This window comes from Lampris incognitus, chromosome 1, assembly GCF_029633865.1.
Source record: "Lampris incognitus isolate fLamInc1 chromosome 1, fLamInc1.hap2, whole genome shotgun sequence".
In the NCBI taxonomy this organism is placed as follows: domain Eukaryota; kingdom Metazoa; phylum Chordata; class Actinopteri; order Lampriformes; family Lampridae; genus Lampris; species Lampris incognitus.
This window is the reverse complement of record NC_079211.1, coordinates 111,630,697-111,649,913: the sequence shown is the minus strand read 5'-3', so window position 1 is coordinate 111,649,913 and position 19,217 is coordinate 111,630,697. Positions and strand designations below refer to the sequence as shown.

The 19,217-nt window shown below is 49.7% G+C and overlaps 1 protein-coding gene across 1 annotated transcript in view; it reads left to right on the top strand.

The window, feature by feature from the left end:
* The window catches only part of cacna1ba (calcium channel, voltage-dependent, N type, alpha 1B subunit, a), a 269,201-nt gene that overhangs the window by 145,541 nt on the left and 104,443 nt on the right, over positions 1-19,217 (top strand). Inside the window, 6 exon segments of the mRNA XM_056281288.1 lie at positions 1,578-1,690; positions 1,799-1,930; positions 11,249-11,321; positions 11,416-11,533; positions 12,839-12,906; positions 13,963-14,069. Of these exon segments, the coding sequence (XP_056137263.1) occupies positions 1,578-1,690; positions 1,799-1,930; positions 11,249-11,321; positions 11,416-11,533; positions 12,839-12,906; positions 13,963-14,069 (611 nt within the window).

Genomic DNA, 19,217 nt, shown 5'->3' with positions numbered 1-19,217 from the left:
CCTGTCTGCGGATGGGAAGCTGGATGTGGGTATGTGTCCTGGTCGCTGCACTAGCGCCTCCTCTGGTCGGTCAGGGTGCCTGTTTGGGGGGAACTGGGGGGAATAACGTGATGTTCCCATGCGCTACATCCCCCCGGTGAAACTCCTCACTGTCAGGTGAAAAGAAGCGGCTGGCGACTCCACATGTATCGGAGGAGACGTGGTAGTTTGCAGCCCTCCCCGGATCAGCAGAGGGGGTGGAGCAGCGACCAGAAAGGCTCGGAAGAGTGGGGTAACTGGCCAGGTACAATTGGGGAGAAAAAGGGGGAACAAATTCCCAAAAAAAAAAAAAGACATTTGAATACAGTATGGACTTCTGTATTTAGTTAGGTGGATGTGAACCAATTTTGAAACTGCAACGAAAAATAAACTCACTAGCATTACCTAGCTTAGCATTTTAGGCTTGGGTGTAGCCATTGAGAGAAATCAGAATCAGAAACACTTTGTCATTTCATTTCATGCACTTCCGCACATGAAATGAAACGACACATCGTTTCCCCCAGCCCACAGCAGTGCAACACAACGACAAAAACACACATCCAAGAACTACAAGAACACATATATCCAAACTAACACATATATCTAAACTAAAAATTTTTTTTTAAAAAACACTGTCCAGGAGAACGAACGCCAGCCAGGAGATGACTGTCGGAACTGCCGGTCTGCATGGGCTAGCAGTTAGCTTAGCCTGCCCTGCTTCTGCGTCCTGTCAGAACGCCCTTGGTGTTGCCTCTTTGGGCGCTGCTCCGGTCAGGGCCAATAGGACGCAGCAGACAAAGCTCCCTCAGCCGATCCAACGTTAACTCTCCCAGCCAGACGTCTTAGACACACCTCCCCGCACTCCGCACGACGACCCTAAAAACACAGTCAAAGCTAGACGAGGCCGCCACCAGACCGCCCTCGGTGTTATCGGAACTGCTGGTCTGCATGGGCTAGCAGTTAGCTTAGCCTGCCCTGCTTCCGCGTCCTGTCAGACCGCCCTCAGTGTTACCTCTTTGGGCACAGCTCCGGGAAGGGCCGTGGTCCCTGGGCCCACAGGACGCAGCAGACCAAGCTCTCCCAGCTGATCCAGCACTAGCTCTCTCAGACATCAAATGAAGACAAACTTAGACGTGGACAAAGACAATGCATGGATGATACTGGGTGAGGCCGCCGCAAACTTGAATTCGCGCCGCCATTTTCCTAAACCGGCACTGGGTGAGGCCGCTGCAAACGTGAATTTGTGCTGCCATCTTCCGACACTAGAAGCGAAAATGGTGACTCGCACTTAGTTTCTTAAGAATAATGAATTTGAGATCAGACAACATTGATGAAGCGTATACGGAATTCACCCCATAGTATTTCTAATGTCTCGGTTTGACATTTTTAAAGGACAAAATGATTCGTTAATAGGAACCAGAAATCCTATTTTATTTACCATAGGCAAAAAATGAATGGAACTGCATGTAATACGTAAGCACTGAAATGGTGATAACACTAATTGTTTACTTTTGTTTTAAATATATGTGCAGAAACATTTAAGGAATCTGTGTTTGCAGGTGATTATCGGCAGTATTTTTGAGGTTATCTGGGCTGCCATCAAACCCGGTGCCTCATTTGGGATTAGTGTCCTGAGGGCTCTGCGACTGCTCAGGATATTCAAAGTCACCAAGTGAGTCATCTTTTCTGTCTGCAGTAAAAATACTTCTGTGTGGTGAGACCAGTGTTAATACCCTCTGTGTGTGTGTGTGTGTGTGTGTGTGTGTGTGTGTGTGTGTAGGTACTGGAATTCCTTGAGGAATCTGGTGGTGTCCCTTCTGAACTCCATGAAGTCCATCATCAGCCTGCTCTTCCTCCTCTTTCTCTTCATTGTGGTCTTTGCTCTGTTGGGCATGCAGCTCTTTGGTGGGCAGTAAGTACCTTGTTTCACTGCTGCCTCTTGTTTTGCCGATGGAAAACAATGGCACATGCATTGTCTAGGTTGTTTAAAAGAGCTTACATGCTAATGTGTCACCATGGTAAAGAATTCTAAGACTTTTGATCATACACAAATAGGTATGTTAACACTTTCCAGTCATACAAATACATCAGCGCAGGAATAATTTTTTAGCAAGAGTAATTTGGTAGCACTGGTCCAAAGACACATTAAAATTACAATCTGTGGGCGTCCAGGTAGTGTGGTGGTCTATTCTGTTGCCTACCAACCCGGGGATCACTGGATCAAATCCCCGTGTTACCTCCGGCTTGGTCGTGGGTCCTTCCAGATACAATTGGCCGTGTGTTCGGGTGGGAAGCTGGATGTGGGTATGTGTCCTGTTCGCTGCACTAGTGCCTCCTCTGGTCAGTCGGGACACGGGGGAATAGCGTGATCCTCCCACGCGCTACGTCCCCCTGGCAAAACTCCTCACTGTCAGGTGAAAAGAAGCAGCTGGCGACTCCACATGTATCGGAGGAGGCATGTGGTAGTCTGCAGCCCTCCCCGGATCAGCAGATGCAGAGGGGGTCGAGCAATGACCGGGACGGCTCAGAAGAGTGGGGTAACTGGCCAGATACAATTGGGAGAAAATCCAAGAAACAAAAAAACAAAACAATCTATAATGTAGGGAATTAGTGACTTCCATGTTATTCCGCCCTACGCTTTCTCCTTAAACCATGAACACTCATCAACAGCATAGTTTGATCCACTGAATAAGAGCTGTGAAACAGTTTGTGAGTCACTTAATTTTGATAGCTAGGTGTCAAATTGTATTTATATGTTTCACAAAATAACAACTGGGAGTAACTTTCACTTTTCCCACTGCTCTGCTTCCCTTGTGCTATAACTAAACTCAGGTGTGCAAGATGTGTTTGTATTTGGTTGATAGCTGTTTGATAGAATACACTTTTGTGTGTGTGTGTGTGTGTGTGTGTGTGTGTGTGTGTGTGTGTGTGTGTGTGTGTGTGTGTGTGTGTAGTTAGAGATCTCATCTAAACAATAATGAGCTAAAAAAATATTTCTGTTGTTACACACAGTCTGCTTTAATAAACCTTATAGTCTTATATGTAGTACGATGCTTTGTCCTGCATGATCTATTTGCATACTAGCTTGTCTCCGTCCCAGACTAGTTGGTGAACCGTTTAACATCACCAGGACTGCACACCCACAATTTAGCCTCCCCAACAGTCTTATGCAAAAGACTGCTGCCAACACCACTGAAGCTGAGATGTACCTTCCAAGTGTATTGATTGCTAGGTTGCCTGGGAAACTTGCATTTTTTTTATTAAATTGCAGCATGAGATGCACACAAGTGAATTACATTTCTTGAAGTTTATTGTAAGTATTGATCATGAGAACATAAAGCTTGTTTCGTTGTCACAATGTAAGGAGAGGATGCATCTATGCAAATAACATGCGTCTGTGTGTGTATTTATACATACTACTTGTGTATACATATACGTGTGTGTTAAAAGATCCATATGGATTTAATAAAGGTGTGCGAGTATCTGTAGGGGAGGCGGCATGGTGGCACAGTCGTCTCAGCAAGAAGATTCTGGGTTCGAGCCCCGGGGTCGTCCAACCTTGGGGGTTGTCCCCAGGTCGTCCTCTGTGTGGAGTTTGCATGTTCTCCCCCTGTCTACGTGGGTTTCCTCCGGGTGCTCCGGTTTCCTCCCACAGTGCAAAGACATGCAGGTCAGATGAATCAGCCGTACTAAATTGCCCCTAGGTGTGAATGTGTGTGTGTGTGTGTGTGTGTGTGTGTGTGTGTGTGTGTGTGTGTGTGTGTGTGTGTGTGTTTTGGGGGAGGGGGTCCTGTGTGATGGCCTGGCGGCCTGCCCAGGATGTCTCCCCGCCTGGCGCCCAGTGACTGCTGGGATAGGCTCCAGCATCCCCGTGACCCTGAGAGCAGGATAAGCAGCTCGGATAATGGATGGATGGATGGATGGAGTGTCTGTAGGCTGAGCTGTATTCAGCTGTAGCCTTAATGATTTGAATGCCAAACCTCTGGAATTCAGCGATAGCACCAGCTGTTGGCAACTTTGCAAAAAACATCTGCACAATTATTCTAAGTTTTCAAAAGTTCAACCACTTTCAAACTGTAGAGCCGGTGTGGAGCCGTGCTGTATGTTGGATTCTTTTCTTAGTTTGACTGTGGCTGTGCTAAGATAAGAGTGTTGTGGTTACACCGCCCCGAGCTGCCTCCCCGGCACGTTCAAGCCACTCCCCCAGCTCGGATGTGCCGGAAACATCCGAGCGCTCGGCTCGCGCTGCACTGCACCAGGTGTTTGCCATCATCCATCAGGCACACCTGTGGCAATCAGGCAGCCCTCTACAAGAAGCCTCCCAGAACGTCTCTCAGTGCTTCGACGTACTGAACCCTGCGACTCTCCCTCCGCGATTTCCACGGCTCCCCGCGTCTCCCTTGTCCCCAGCGACCTTCACGTTTCTCCCCGGACCTCTCCTGCGATCTCCCCCCTTGTCCCTCTATCTGGACCCCTCCTTTCGGACTCGACTTCCCGGATCTCGGACCTGGACTTTCTCGGACAACCCCTCTTGGATCACGGACTGGACTTTCTCGCCAGGTGCACGCACATTTTTTCAACACCTCCTGGTCATTTACATACCGCACCACACATTGGCTAAAAACACTCGCACATAGTTATACACGCAAACCACGGGACACCACACATAGTTTATTCACACATCCCACTAACAGAACGCCTTTTTTTCACCATACATTTCCCTCCCACAATAAAACCTCCCTTTGTAGCATTTGAAGTCATCTCGTGTCTGTCTGTCTTGGGTTTCGCCACACGGGTCAGGTTCTGGTGCGCGAGCATAACAGAACGTCGAAGCCATTATGGACCCAGGCAAACCCAAGGAGCGGACGGTCCCTGTGACGCCCCAGAGCCCCGTTCCCCTAGAGGCAGTAGTAAGAAGTCACAGTTGCCAACTTGCCTCTCTCAACTCAGAGCTTACTACTGCCTTCACCCGTGTCACCGGAGAGATCAGCGATCTTCAGTCCGGCTCCCAGGCCACGACGAGCGCGTTAGATGCCCTCACCGCGCAGATCGCTGCACTCTCCACAGCGGTCTCCAGGATGAGCGACCACCCTGCCCTGGCCTCGGTCTCTGCCCCCAGCTCGGCCTCCGGTTTCCCCGTTTCTGGTCCCGACGTTCCCCCTCCTCCGAGTCAACCCCCGGTGCGAGCCTAACCTCCCCTGCCCCAAGGCCTTCGGTGGGGAGTTCGAGCTGTGCAGGGGTTTCCTTGGTCAGTGTGAGCTCCTGTTCAAACACCAGCCAGCTAGGTATAGGACAGGAGAGACCAAGGTAGCCCTTGTCATGTCCCTCCTCACCGGCAAAGCCCTCAGCTGGGCCGTAGCGGCGGTAGGCCATACCGAGCAGCTCGCCTCGGACTATGGTGCCTTCCGCCGCGAGTTCAATCTGGTGTTCGACCACCCAGCTGACGGGCAGGACGCTGCCGGCCGCCTCTGTTCCATCCAACAGGGAGCCAGGTCGGTGGCAGATTATTCCTTGGAGGTAAGGATACTCGCGGCACACAGTGAATGGGATGACACTGCGCTCAAGAGCGCGTACAGGAGGGGGCTGAGCGAGCCCATCAAAGATCTCATCGTTTGGGACCGCCCTGCCTCCTTCAACGAGCTCGTCACCCTCGCCCTCCAGATGGACGAACGGCTGCGGGAGCGGCACCAGGAACGCGCCCCGCGCGCTGGCCCCTCCCATAGACCAACCCCCGTCCGTCCTACCGGTGCCTTCCCTGGGTCAGCGTCCCGTGGGCTCTCTCCACCCTCACACTCCCCCTCGCAACCCTGGGTGGCTTCTGGATCCAGGCCGGAGGAGGAGCCCATGCAGTTGGGTCGGTCACGGCTCCCGCTGGAGGTTAGGGAGCAGAGGATGCATGGCCACCTCTGCCTCTACTGCGGGAGGTCGGGCCACTATATCAAGGCCTGCCCGACTCGCCCCAAAAGACCCGGCTCACTAGTGAGGGGTGTCCTAGCGAGCCTGACGACCCTTCCTCAGCCCCAGCCCAAGAAGGAGCACAACCACCTTTTTCCGGTCACTCTCACCTGGGGTAACCACTCACTGTCTGTTGGTACACTCCTGGATTCGGGGGCGGACGAGTGTTTGATGGACATCTCGCTGGCCCGGCAGGCCGGCATTCCACTCGTCCCCCTAGACACACCCCTCACAGCCCAAGCCCTAGATGGTCGTTCACTTGGTAAAATCACACACAGCACTGCTTCCCTCACCCTCATTCTTTCGGGTAATCACGTGGAAGCTATCCGTTTCTTGGTTTTGCATGCCCCCACAGCACCCCTGGTGTTAGGAAGACCGTGGTTGGAACGGCACGATCCCTACATCTCTTGGTCTACTGGGCGGATTTTGGGTTGGAGCGTTGCGTGTCATGCCAACTGCCTTCACTCCGCCCACTCCCCGTCCAGCGGCCTCAGACCCGTGCCTCCTCCCATGGATCTCACTGGTGTTCCTTCCATTTATCACGATTTAGCCCCTGTATTTAGTAAAGACAGTGCACTTTCCCTCCCCCCCTCACCGTCCCTATGATTGTGCCATAGATCTCTTTCCCGGGGCCGCCCTTCCCACCGGTCGGTTGTATAACCTCCCCGTCCCAGAGAAGGAGGCTATGCGCAATTATATCACAGAGTCCCTGGCCTCAGGAATCATAAGGCCCTCGTCTTCCCCGGTGGCGGCGGGCTTCTTTTTTGTGGCAAAGAAGAAGGGCAGCCTGAGGCCTTAAATAGATTATCGAATGTTAAATAATATCACGGTGAAAAATAAATATCCACTCCCCCTTATGAGTTCCACGTTCGAGCCACTCACTCACGCCACGGTGTTCACGAAGCTGGACCTGCGCAGCGCGTACCACCTGGTGCGCATCCGGGAAGGGGATGAATAGAAGACGGCCTTCAACACCCACCTAGGGCATTTCGAGTACCTCGTTATGCCCTTCGGCCTCACCAACGCCCCGGCCGTCTTCCAGGCATTGGTCAACGACGTGCTCCGGGACATGCTGAACACGTTCGCGGTGGTGTACCTGGATGACATCCTCGTGTTCTCCAGGACTGAGGAGGAACACCACCAGCATGTCCGCCTGGTCCTCCAACGGCTGCTGGAGAACAGGCTCTTCGTGAAGGCCGAGAAGTGCGTGTTCCACTCCGCCTCCGTGGAGTTCCTTGGCCACATCGTAGAGAAGGGGCTCGTCCGCACTGACCCCAGGAAGACCCGAGCGGTGGAGGAGGGCACGGCCCACCAACAGGACACAACTCCAGCGCTTCCTGGGGTTTGCAAACTTCTACCGGCGCTTCATCAGGGGGTTCAGCCGTGTGGCCGCCCCCCTCACTACACTCACCTCCAACCTCCGCCCCTTCTCCTGGACCTCGGAGGCGGAAGCCGCCTTCTTGGCCCTGAAGAGGCTGTTCACAACGGCTCCGGTGCTCGCCCACCCGGACCCGTGCAGGCAGTTCATCGTGGAGGTGGACGCATCGGAAACGGGCATCGGAGCCGTCCTCTCCCAGCAGTCGGAGGAGAACCAGAAGATCCACCCGTGCGCCTTCTTCTCCCGGCGTTTCAGTCCTGCGGAGAAGAATTATGACATCGGCAACAGGGAGTTGCTGGCCGTCCACGCCGCCCTAGAGGAGTGGAGACACTGGCTGGAGGGAGCAGGGCAGCCGTTCATCGTATGGTCCGATCACAAGAACCTGACCTACGTACGGACAGCTAAGAGGCTCAACCCCAGGCAGGCGCGCTGGGCTCTCTTCTTCAGCCGGTTCGACTTCACCCTCACCTACCGCCCGGGCACCAAGAACGTCAGGGCAGACGCCCTCTCCCGTCTGTTTCCCGAGGGGTCCCCTGATGCCCCAGACACCATCCTTCCCCCGGCCCGGGTGGTGGGTGTCGTCTCCTGGGCCATCGAATCAGTGGTGAGAAGGGCCCAGCGCGCCCAGCCCGACCCAGGCAATGGACCCCGGAACCGGCTAGTTGTGCCTCCCTCTGTCCGGCCCCAGGTGCTGGAGTGGGGCCACTCCAGCCATCTTGCCTGCCACCCCGGTGTCTACCGAACGGCGGCCTTCATCCGCAGGGGTTTCTGGTGGCCCACCATGGAGGCAGACACCAGAGAGTTCGTGGCAGCCTGCACCACCTGCACCCGCAGCAAGGCTCTCCATCGCCCTCCAGCAGGTCTCCTGCGCCCCCTTCCTGTCCCCGGCCGACCTTGGTCCCACATTGCCTTGGACAAAGTAACTGGCCTCCCCGTGTCCCAAGGCAATGAGACCATTCTGACCATTGTCGACCGGTTTTCCAAGGCCGTCCATTTTGTTGCCCTCACCAAACTCCCCTCTGCAGCCGAGACGGCGGACCTTCTCGTCTCTCATGTCGTCCGCCTCCATGGGATTCCCCTGGACATTGTCTCTGACCGTGGTCCCCAGTTCACTTCGAAGGTATGGCAGGCCTTCTGTAAGGGGATTGGGGCCACGGTCAGCCTCTCCTCCGGGTATCACCCCCAGACCAATGGGCAGGCAGAGCGGGCCAATCAAGCCCTGGAGGCGGCTTTGCGTTGCGTTACCACCAGCAACCCCGCCTCCTGGAGCAAGTACCTGCCCTGGGTGGAGTACTCGCTCAACTCCATGGAGAGTTCGGCTACCGGTTTGTCCCCCTTCGAGTGTTCCCTGGGCTATCAACCCCCTCTGTTCCCCCATCAGGAGTTGGAGGTGGCGGTCCCGTCCACGAGGGCCCATCTCCGCCGATGTCGGCATGTTTGGAAGACCGCCCGGGCCGCTATGTTGCGAGCTACAGAGCGGGCCCGGCGCAGCGCCAACCGGCGGAGAGTGCCGGCCCCAGCTTATCGACCTGGCCAGAGGGTATGGCTCCTGGCCCGGGACCTGCCCCTCCCTACCCTCGACCAGAAGCTGGCTCCCCGCTACGTCGGTCCCTACACCATCGACCGCATCGTCAACCCTTCGGCGGTGCGTCTCCATCTCCCTACCTCACTCAAGATCCATTCCGTCTTCCATGTCTCGCGCCTCAAACCGGTAGCCACCAGCCCCCTGTCTCCCCCTGTCCAAGCTCCTCCACCCCCCAGGGTCCTCGACGGTGGTGACATGGTCTGGGATGTCGACCAGCTGCTCGCCGTACGCCGCCGGGGGCGTGGGTACCAATACCTGGTGGACTGGGTTGGCTATGGGCCCGACGACCGCAGCTGGGTTCCCCGGTCCTACCTGGCCGACCCCGCACTCCTGGAGGAGTTCTATCGGGCCCACCCCAACGCCATCGGACGGTCGCCCAGTGTCTCCCATAGGAGGGGGGGGTCCTGTTGTGGTTACACCGCCCCGAGCTGCCTCCCCGGCATGTTCAAGCCACTCCCCCAGCTCGGATGTGCCGGAAACATCCGAGCGCTCGGCTCGCGCTCTGAGGAGACGAGCGCTGCGCTGCACCAGGTGTTTGCCATCATCCATCAGGCACACCTGTGGCAATCAGGCAGCCCTCTACAAGAAGCCTCCCAGAACGTCTCTCAGTGCTTCGACGTACTGAACCCTGCGACTCTCCCTCCGCGATTTCCACGGCTCCCCTCGTCCCCAGCGACCTTCACGTTTCTCCCCGGACCTCTTCTGCGATCTCCCCCCTTGTCCCTCTATCTGGACCCCTCCTTTCGGACTCGACTTCCCGGATCTCGGACCTGGACTTTCTCGGACAACCCCTCTTGGATCACGGACTGGACTTTCTCGCCAGGTGCACGCACATTTTTTCAACACCTCCTGGTCATTTACATACCGCACCACACATTGGCTAAAAACACTCACACGTAGTTATACACGCAAACCACGGGACACCACACATAGTTTATTCACACATCCCACTAACAGAACGCCTTTTTTTCACCATACATTTCCCTCCCACAATAAAACCTCCCTTTGTAGCATTTGAAGTCATCTCGTGTCTGTCTGTCTTGGGTTTCGCCACACGGGTCAGGTTCTGGTGCGCGAGCATAACAAAGAGTTTACTTTGTATAAAGCCTCTTCTCTTTCTGATGGACGAAATGTTATGGCCTTGGCTTAAATTCAGCAAAACTAATTTTCAGCACTGTTACCCACACAACAAAGCTCACAATGATTTAAGGAACTAATTGAATAATTAATGACAGATAAGACTTAATGCCTTTTTATATGGAGACGTAGACCACAAAACTGGGCTGACAGGCATTACTGTGTGCAGAACTGCCCTAAAATATATAAAACCTCATAATTATTTTTATTATTATTAATTTTATTATTTATTTATTTTACCCCCCCTTTTTTTTATCCCTAATTGTATCCAGTCAATTACCCCACTCTTCTGAGCCGGCCCGGTCACTGCTCCAACCCCTCTGCCAATCCGGGGAGGGCTGCAGACTACCGCATGCCTCCTCCGATACATGTGGAGTCGCCAGCCGCCTCTTTTCACCTGACAGTGAGGAGTTTCACCAGGGGGACGTAGCGCGTGGGAGGATCACACTAGTCCCCCGTCCTCTCCGAACAGGCGCCCCGACCGACCAGAGTAGGCGCTAGTGCAGCGACCAGGACACATACCCATATCCGGCTTCCCACCCGCAGACACGGCCAATTGTGTCTGTAGGATTGCCCGACCAAGCCGGAGGTAACACAGGGATTCGAACCAGCGAGCCCTGTGTTGGTAGGTTACGTTACCCAGATGCCCTAAAACTTTCTTAATTTTGGGGGGGAATAATATTACAGTGTCCCAAAGTGAGAGGAAATGAAACAGAATATGGGCATGTTGACTTTGTAGGACCCTAACACAAACACATTTGACTGTCTCTTCCTCAGTCTCCCATAATGAGCTATAGACTAATGAACAACAATCACGAACTTGTTGAAGGAAGAGGACACGTTCAGCTGCTGTGAGAAACCGTCCTCTGCAGCACTGACATTGTGGGGGGATGTAATTAGGTCCCCATAGATAGACTGTGAGGCATGCAAAATGTCAGCATTAGCACAACTGGCCCATTTGAGGGGAATAAACACTCCACAATAAGCCATAAGGTCACAGAGACTAGGCACTCGCAACACTAGAATTTACTGTGTATATTGTACTGTGATATTATACTGTCGGCACTAGCACTGTAATGGTGGGGATGGAAGAGTCCTTTGTTTACCAGTGGTTGAAGTGTAAATGCTTAGGGAGCAGATTACAGTTAAAAAATCGGATCGCTTTCTGCCTGCAGGTTTAATTTTGAAGATGAGACGCCAACGACAAACTTTGACACATTTCCAGCAGCTATCCTTACTGTTTTCCAGGTAAAGGTCATCATCCTCATGCTTTCCCTCTCATTTTTAAAATGCTCCTCTTCAACTGAACTTGACTCATTAAGCATCCCTTTTTCTCCTCCAGATTCTGACAGGGGAGGACTGGAATGCAGTTATGTACCACGGGATCGAATCACAGGGAGGCGTTCACGGTGGAATGTTCTCCTCTATTTACTTCATCATTCTCACGCTTTTTGGAAACTGTATCCTCCTCTATTGATTGAAAATGAAGAAACCCTTGTGGCTTTGAGTCAGCATGACTCCAAGTCAGCGGTCCACAACCACCGGGCCACGGACCGGCACCAGGCTGCAAAGCATGTCTTATCGGGCTGTGAAGAAACGATATGAGTTGTGGAATTTTTTTTTTAAACCCAAATAATAAACATACAACATTATAGGCTGTTTGTGCAGTAATTACAGTGAACTTGGCACGGTCTGTCTTTCCTCACCATTCCCTGTCGTGCCCACAACAGGATGAGGATGCTGATGAAGAACTTAAGTAAGGCAACGCACATTAGGTCATCAGTTGGTCACTGGGTGACACGGTGGCGCAGTGGTTAGCCCTGTCGCCTCAAAGTAAGAAAGTCCTGGGTTCGAATCCCGAGGTTGTCCAACCTTGGGGGCGTCATCCCAGGTCGTCCTCTGTGTGGAGTTTGCATGTTCTCCCTGTGTCTGTGGTGGGTTTTCTGCGGGTGCTCCGGTTTCCCCCACCATCAAAAAGACATGCGTGTTAGGGTTAATACTCCTGTCTGTGCCCCTGACTGCAGCATGGCAAGATGAACTGGAGTTGGTCCCTGGGTGCTGCACGGCGGCTGCCCACTGCTCCTAGCTACACCGCTAGGATGGGTTAAATGCAGAGAAGAATTTTCCCACGGGGATCGATAAAGTATCTCAAATTTTAAAAAATCACCCACTTACCTACTTGATGTGCGTATTGCAACTAGCTAGCTACCATGAGTAAAAACAAACGTTGCTTGAGAGTTTTTTTGGGAGAGGTAGGGGAAATAAAAAGTCTAACAGTGATGTCAACACAGAGACAGTGGGGGCCAAGACTGCAAAAAAAAGGAAGCTTCGCTCAAAAAGAAATACGAGTCGTACCTAAAATATGGCTTTATTGTGACCGGTGACTCGCATGTCATAACCGTGTTGTTGCAGGGAAACAAGCTCAGGTCTCCCACTGATTCAGTGATATTGGTGAGATGAGATCCCTCATTTCATTTTTAACATGTGCCTGCACATTGTTTTTAATGACAATAAATTGAATTTAATATCCAAACGTTACTTAAATGTTATGATGCTATTGACTTATAAACCTAACCCATATTCTGGTTGTGATCAACCAACTCCCCCGCCGGCCGGTCCGCAAGAATATTGTCAATATTAGACAAGTCCGCTGTGCAAAAAAGCTTGGGGACCCCTGGTGTACAGTACTGAAATAATTGATCATAGCTTCTGAAACAACAAGGTTATTGATTGTCTGATCTTTTCCTGAGACCACACAATTCCAGACACACTCCTCAACGTCTTCTTGGCCATTGCAGTTGATAACCTTGCTAATGCTCAAGAGCTCACTAAGGTAAAGTGGAATGGATGGTGTGCACTGTTTTTAGTACTTGATAGGACTATATGGTTGTGCTAGTATGTGATATAACCACAAAATGGATTTCCGCCTGTGAGAAATCGGGTGCGGATCATTATTCAACCATTTGCATTTCTCTTAAAATTCAGTACACTTTTCTTTCGTCACCCCTGCTTAGTCACCATCGACTAGCCTTGCTTAATCGAACCGTCTCGCGATCGGCCGATAAGCACAGCCTGACCTACTGGTCCGCCATTTCATAGTTTTATACTGATTGAACACACCGAGTAACAGGTGTTCACCCGACCTCGGTTTTGTCTCGTATTTCCCAGTGATACCTCATCATGGAACAAGTGTCCTGGCAGTCTTTCCTTCAGGAAACTGCCAACACTTCTCAACACTTTAGCATTTGCTACACATCAACCCAACAGGAGACGACCCACCTTGTCTCGCCAGAGTGTCACCTCACCGAGGTGATTGTATCTGAGCCCATCACCACAACTTGCTTTCTCAAGGAGCCTCTGGTTCTACGTCTCAAGGCCATATGGGCCCCTTAGCGTCATATTAGCTTTCAACGGTTCCTCCCGGTGATGCGTGCTACTAAAGATAGTACTACTTTAGTACACCTGCCCTATAGTAACAACTGCAGAAGTCCATGGAGATACCAGAACTTTATCCATAACATCCATCAATAAACGTCCATCAACCAAACCCTCACGCCACATGGATTTACATCACCGATTTGAATGTTTGTTGAGTAAGAAAGGAGCGCTCTTAGGATACATGAGTTGGCTTTATTGGTTTCACAAGAGTCGTCTTTTGGTGATGGGGTTAGTGTAGTATAACTGATGTTTGTCTGAGTCTGTAACTCATGGTGATAAGAAGCTCTAAAGGTTTATAGGGGTTGTGGCTGTTAATGTGTCGCTGCTGGAGAAGTGCATTTTATTTTATGAAGTCACACTGCTGGTGTGAAAGCATTAAGACTTCATTACTTTATTTTAAAGGCCACCTGTAATTTGTGTGTATCTGTGTGTGCATTTGCATGCTCTCCAGGATGAAGAGGAGCAAGAGGAGGCCATCAATAAGAAGCTTGCCCTGCAAAAAGCCAAGGAGGTGAAGGAGGTCAGCCCCATGTCTGCCGCTAACATTTCCATCACAGCGTAAGTCACGAGGCTCGTGTGTTTTTTAGTCCTCAAATATCACTAACTTTCCCCTGTCTGATGCATAGACACATCTATCTACACGTGGTCATAGATGTGTCGTCCTGGCACTTGTGGGGTATACCTAACTGGTTTATGGTCTTAATTCTTTTATTTGCACTATTATAAGTTCTTACCATTGACATCCACAGTCTGTTTACAGGATAAAAAGCAGAATTTGTAATATGTCCACATGGCTAAGGTCACTACAAGCTAATATTTTGCTCACTTCTGGGTTGTTTCTTGTTTTTTGCTTGATTCTGCAGCTCTGTGGTTTTATAATAGTTGATTTGATTTGATATAACATGTTTCCCCTCTAAATCTAGATGGTTGTATGGTTGTGACATGAATGCATATACCCCTGCATGTTAGCAGCAGTTTGTGTCTTGTTCACCTCTCAAGTCCACTCTGCTGGTGCTCGGTGACATGTTCCATGTCTCAGGAAGGTCCCAGCAGTCCTACCCTCCTTGCAGTGCACAGTGCTTTATCTTCTTCCAAGTTAGCGAGTGCTTTTTCCATCACCTGTCCTTCTTGTCCCAGTGAACTGGGAGCAACATAGCTATCACAATATCCATGTCCATCAGCGAGAAGACAGACGTCACTAGGGCTGCCTCCGACCAAAGATTGTCCCAGTCGACTAGTAGTCGTTTGTTCAAGCCATTTGTCTAATATAACTCCATAACACACTATGTTGTTTAATACCACTCCATAACACACTATGTTCTTTAATACCACTCCATAACACACTATGTTGTTTAGTATAACTCCATAACACACTATGTTGTTTAATATAACTCCATACCACACTATATTGTTTAATATAACTCCATTGGGGCGGAGCCAAGCACCGAACATGTGAGACGTGCTTTTTCACAGCTCTCGTTATGTGACAAATTTAATTTATAAATAGCTGAGCTGCAGCACTGAACAGTCTCTCGCTGTCAGTGCTTGTGCACGGAGCAGACAAGTACTTGCGTGCCATCTTTGCCAGGTCAGGAAAGCGGCCATGGTTATTTCTCCAGTAGGCAAGAGGGTTATCACTTCTGGAGATGGGGACTTCAGACAGATAACCATCAAACTGTTGAGCGGTTGAGCTTGTTGTCTGCCTGATATTTGAGAAAGATAAAGGCCCAGTGCATAAACATTTTTATCAAATAAAATAAAAACTGTCTAGCAGAAAAATATAATCATCTGATAGTCACATATAGTAAGTCAGAACAGAATAGCCTACCTATTATTTGGGGCACTCTCTTGCAGGATCTCATTGAACATATCAGACAAGGAAGGAGCATGCCCCTCATCTGGTGCAGAGAGACGAGTCCTTTTTTCTGCGCTCTGCTCTCCTGCTGCGCTCTGCTCTCCTCCCGCGCTGTGCGCTGGTCCGTCTCCAAGCGGGTTGTCCGCATCCATCGCGGCCTGGATCATTTCACGTGCGCGCTGCTTTAATCCCACATCCAAGTAATGATCCTTATAACGCGGATCAAGTACAGTTGCGATGAAGTGCAGAGGATCCGAATAGATCTCAGTGAAACGTGTGTTGACAGACTCTAAGAGTGTGCTTTTCATTGTTTTCACTCCGTGGTCCGTCTCAACCTCTTTGCTTAGAAGACGCTTTAGTGCCGCAATTAACGGAATAACGTCTGCTACAGATAGATCAGCGGAGCTGATCTCTTTAGTTAACTGCTCAAAGGGGGCAAGAAGAGAGAGAATGTTCTCTATTAAGACCCACTGGTGTGAAGTGAATGTAGCGGGGAGCTCGTGATCTGCGCTGTATGCAGCCAAGACTCGCTTTTGCTCAAAGAGGCTTTCCAGCATGTAAAAAGTGCTGTTCCAGCGTGTACTCACGTCTTGTTGAAACCGTTTTATTGGTGTTCCAAACTGATCTTGCATAGACTGTAAGCGGGAATAGGCCAGCTGAGAATGTTTAAAGTGGCCAACAATTCTTCTGCCTATTGCCAATACGTCTTTTACGCTGCACTGAGACAACACTCCCTCATTCACAGCCAGATGTAGTGTGTGGGCCTTCTATCGCTTTTGCCATATTTCTTGTATTGTCACTGACTATGGCATGCACTTTAGATCGGTCGATATGCCAGGTGTTGAACATATTGGCGAATGCAGCAGAAATGGCTGCTGCTGTATGTGACCCTCTAAACTCTTGAGAATGGAGCAGAATCTTTTGCAGCTTGAAATCTGTATCGATCCACTGTGCGGTTAGACTGAGCATACCGGTGAGGCTGACGTCTGAGCTCCATATGTCGGTCGTGAAACTGATAGCTGTAATATCTGATGCTATAAGCTCATGGACATGAGTTGCAACAACAATAAACAGCTCAGGTAAACACATGTCTGAGAAATGCCGTCTGCTTGGCATGGCATAACGGGGCTCAATGGGATCAATCAGCCTACGAAATCCCACATCTTCTATGACAGAGAACGGCTGATCATCTAAGGCAATAAACTCCATAATTTTTTGTGTTATGCCCTTTGCCTTAGCACCATCACTGGAAAACTTTCTTGCCTTTTCAAATAAGTCCGCTACAGACGGAGTGGGCGTGCTCGGATTGACTTTTCTTTTCTGCGTCGCATTCTTCTCATATTCAGAATGGCAATCGGGATGTTTGGATTTCAGGTGATAAATTAAACCCGATGTGGAGAAACTCTTTGCAGACACAACCCCCTCTTGAAATTTCAGCATTGCATGTTTTGCAAATCGCTATCCGTGGGTCTTTCTCCGATATATTGAAATACGTCCACGCCGCAGACATTTTGGCTCTTATCCAGATAACCGTATGCTGGCTGCGCTTTTTGCTTGCGTCATCAAAATTCTGTTTCAGCCGTGTTGTTTCGGTGATTTAGGTCTTTCGGCCGAAAACCGAAAATGCACTTTTGGGCCATTTTCGGCCGAAAATTTTCGGTGGCCGAATTTTCGGTGCATCCCTAGTATTATTGTGAAGTCAACACTCAGGGTCTGGAATCAGTTTAAACGACATTTTGGCTTACAGTCTTTTTCTTTACTAGCTCCAATTGCAGCCAACTCTGTTTTCCCACCTTCTATAATGGATAGGGCTTTTTTCTCCTGGTCCACACTTGGTATTGGAACCTTCAAAGATCTATATATAGAAAAGGTCTTTGCATCATTCGAACAGTTATCTGAAAAGCACTCCCTACTAAGGTCACACTTTTTTAGATACTTACAAGTCCGCAGTTTTATCCGTAATATTAGTGCACAGTTTCCCAATCTCCCGGATTCTGTCCCTATTGACTCTCTCTTGACACCTGTACCTTGTGCAAAGGGGAGGATTTCTGTTATGTATACTCTGATTTCTTCATTACGCCCTTCCTCTCTACAAAACATCAAGAGCCAGTGGGAGGAGGACCTGGGTGAGAAGATTACAGAGGACCTATGGGAGTTAATTCTACGCCAGGTCCACTCCTCTTCAATTTGTGCCATACATGGGCTGATACAATATAAAATTGTTCACCACACACACTTAACCAAGGTTAGACTTTCCAAGATCTATGACAACATTGATCCCACCTGTGACAGATGCCATCAGGCCCCGGCCACATATAGCCACATGTTTTGGTCATGTCCTTCTTTACATAGTTTTTGGTCTGAAATTTTTTAAACAATTTCCAATAGCATTGATATTCCTATTAGGCCGACAGCCCTAACAGTTTTCTTTGGTGTTCCCCCAACTGATTTGTTACTATCACGCTATAAAGCGGACTTAGTAGCATTTATGACCCTTCTAGCTAGACGGTTGATCCTATTAAAGTGGAAACACCCTCTCCACTGTCTCACTCTATGTGGATAAGGGATATTTTGTACTTTATTAAAATGGAGAAAGTTAGATGTGTTATAAGGGGCTCAGCGTCCAGGTTCTATAAAACATGGGGTCCTTTTCTAGATTATATCAAAGAACAATACACTTTTGATGTTCCATAGAGGATACTTGTTAGCTGTCCACTCCTTTTTGGACATGATGACCTGGGCACATTCTTGATCTTTGATCACTGCGCTTTCTTATTTTTATTTTTTTATATATCTTTTATTTTCCTATCTCTCTGCACAATAATTTAGGATGCTGTTTAATAATGTTCATGTCTTGAATAAACATTCTTTGTATTTGATGGGTTAGGCGACCAAGCAAGCTGTTACTATAGTTGTCTTTTTGTTTTTGTTTTTTGTGGGTATTACTGTGCATAATTGTCAATTTATGTCTTGATACGACATCTTGTATGTTTATGCCACTTAAAACTTCAATAAACAAAGTTCTGAAAAAGAAAAAAAACTCCATTGGGTGCCACGGTGGCGCAGTGGTTAGTGCTGTCGCCTCACAGCAAGAAGGTCCTGGGTTCGAACCTTGCGGTTGTCCAACCTTTGGGGTCATCCCCAGATCGTCCTCTGTGTGGACTTTGCATGTTCTCCCCGTGTCTGCAGTAGGTGTGCTCCGGTTTCCTCCACCATCAAAAAGACATGCATGTTAGGGTTAATATTCCTGTCTGTGCCCCTGACTGAGGCATGGCAAGATGAACTGGAGTTGGTCCCTGGGCCCTGCATGGCGGCTGCCCACTGCTCCTAGCTACACAGATAGGACGGGTTAAATGCAGAGCGTAATCTCCCTATGGGGATCATTAAAGTATATCAAAATCAAAAATGAAAAAAAAAGAAAACTATGTTGTTGTAATATAACTCCATAACACACTATGTTTTTTCATCCTCCCAGCATTCACCTACATTTCCTCTTGTCTCATCCTTGTGTCTCATTCTTGTGTGTGTGATTGTAATAGAGGAAGGTTGTAACTTTTTCTTCCATACCTTACGATGGAAGGTTGGGCTCATGTCAGATCTCTCTCTAACTGCCTTTCTGATGTGTCTGCTTGCTCTTCTGCGTTGTTGGGTAGCTAAAAACATGACAAGGGAACTTAACTCTGTTGACTCACTGCTCAAGCAGCTATTCTATAATGTCACTGTTAAGCATCCAATCAGGATATGTTGTAAATGATATGCAACAGGCAGCACAGTGGCGCAGTGGTTAGCGCAGTCGCCTCACAGCAAGAAGGTCCTGGGTTCGAGCCCCGGGGTAGTCCAACCTTGGGGGT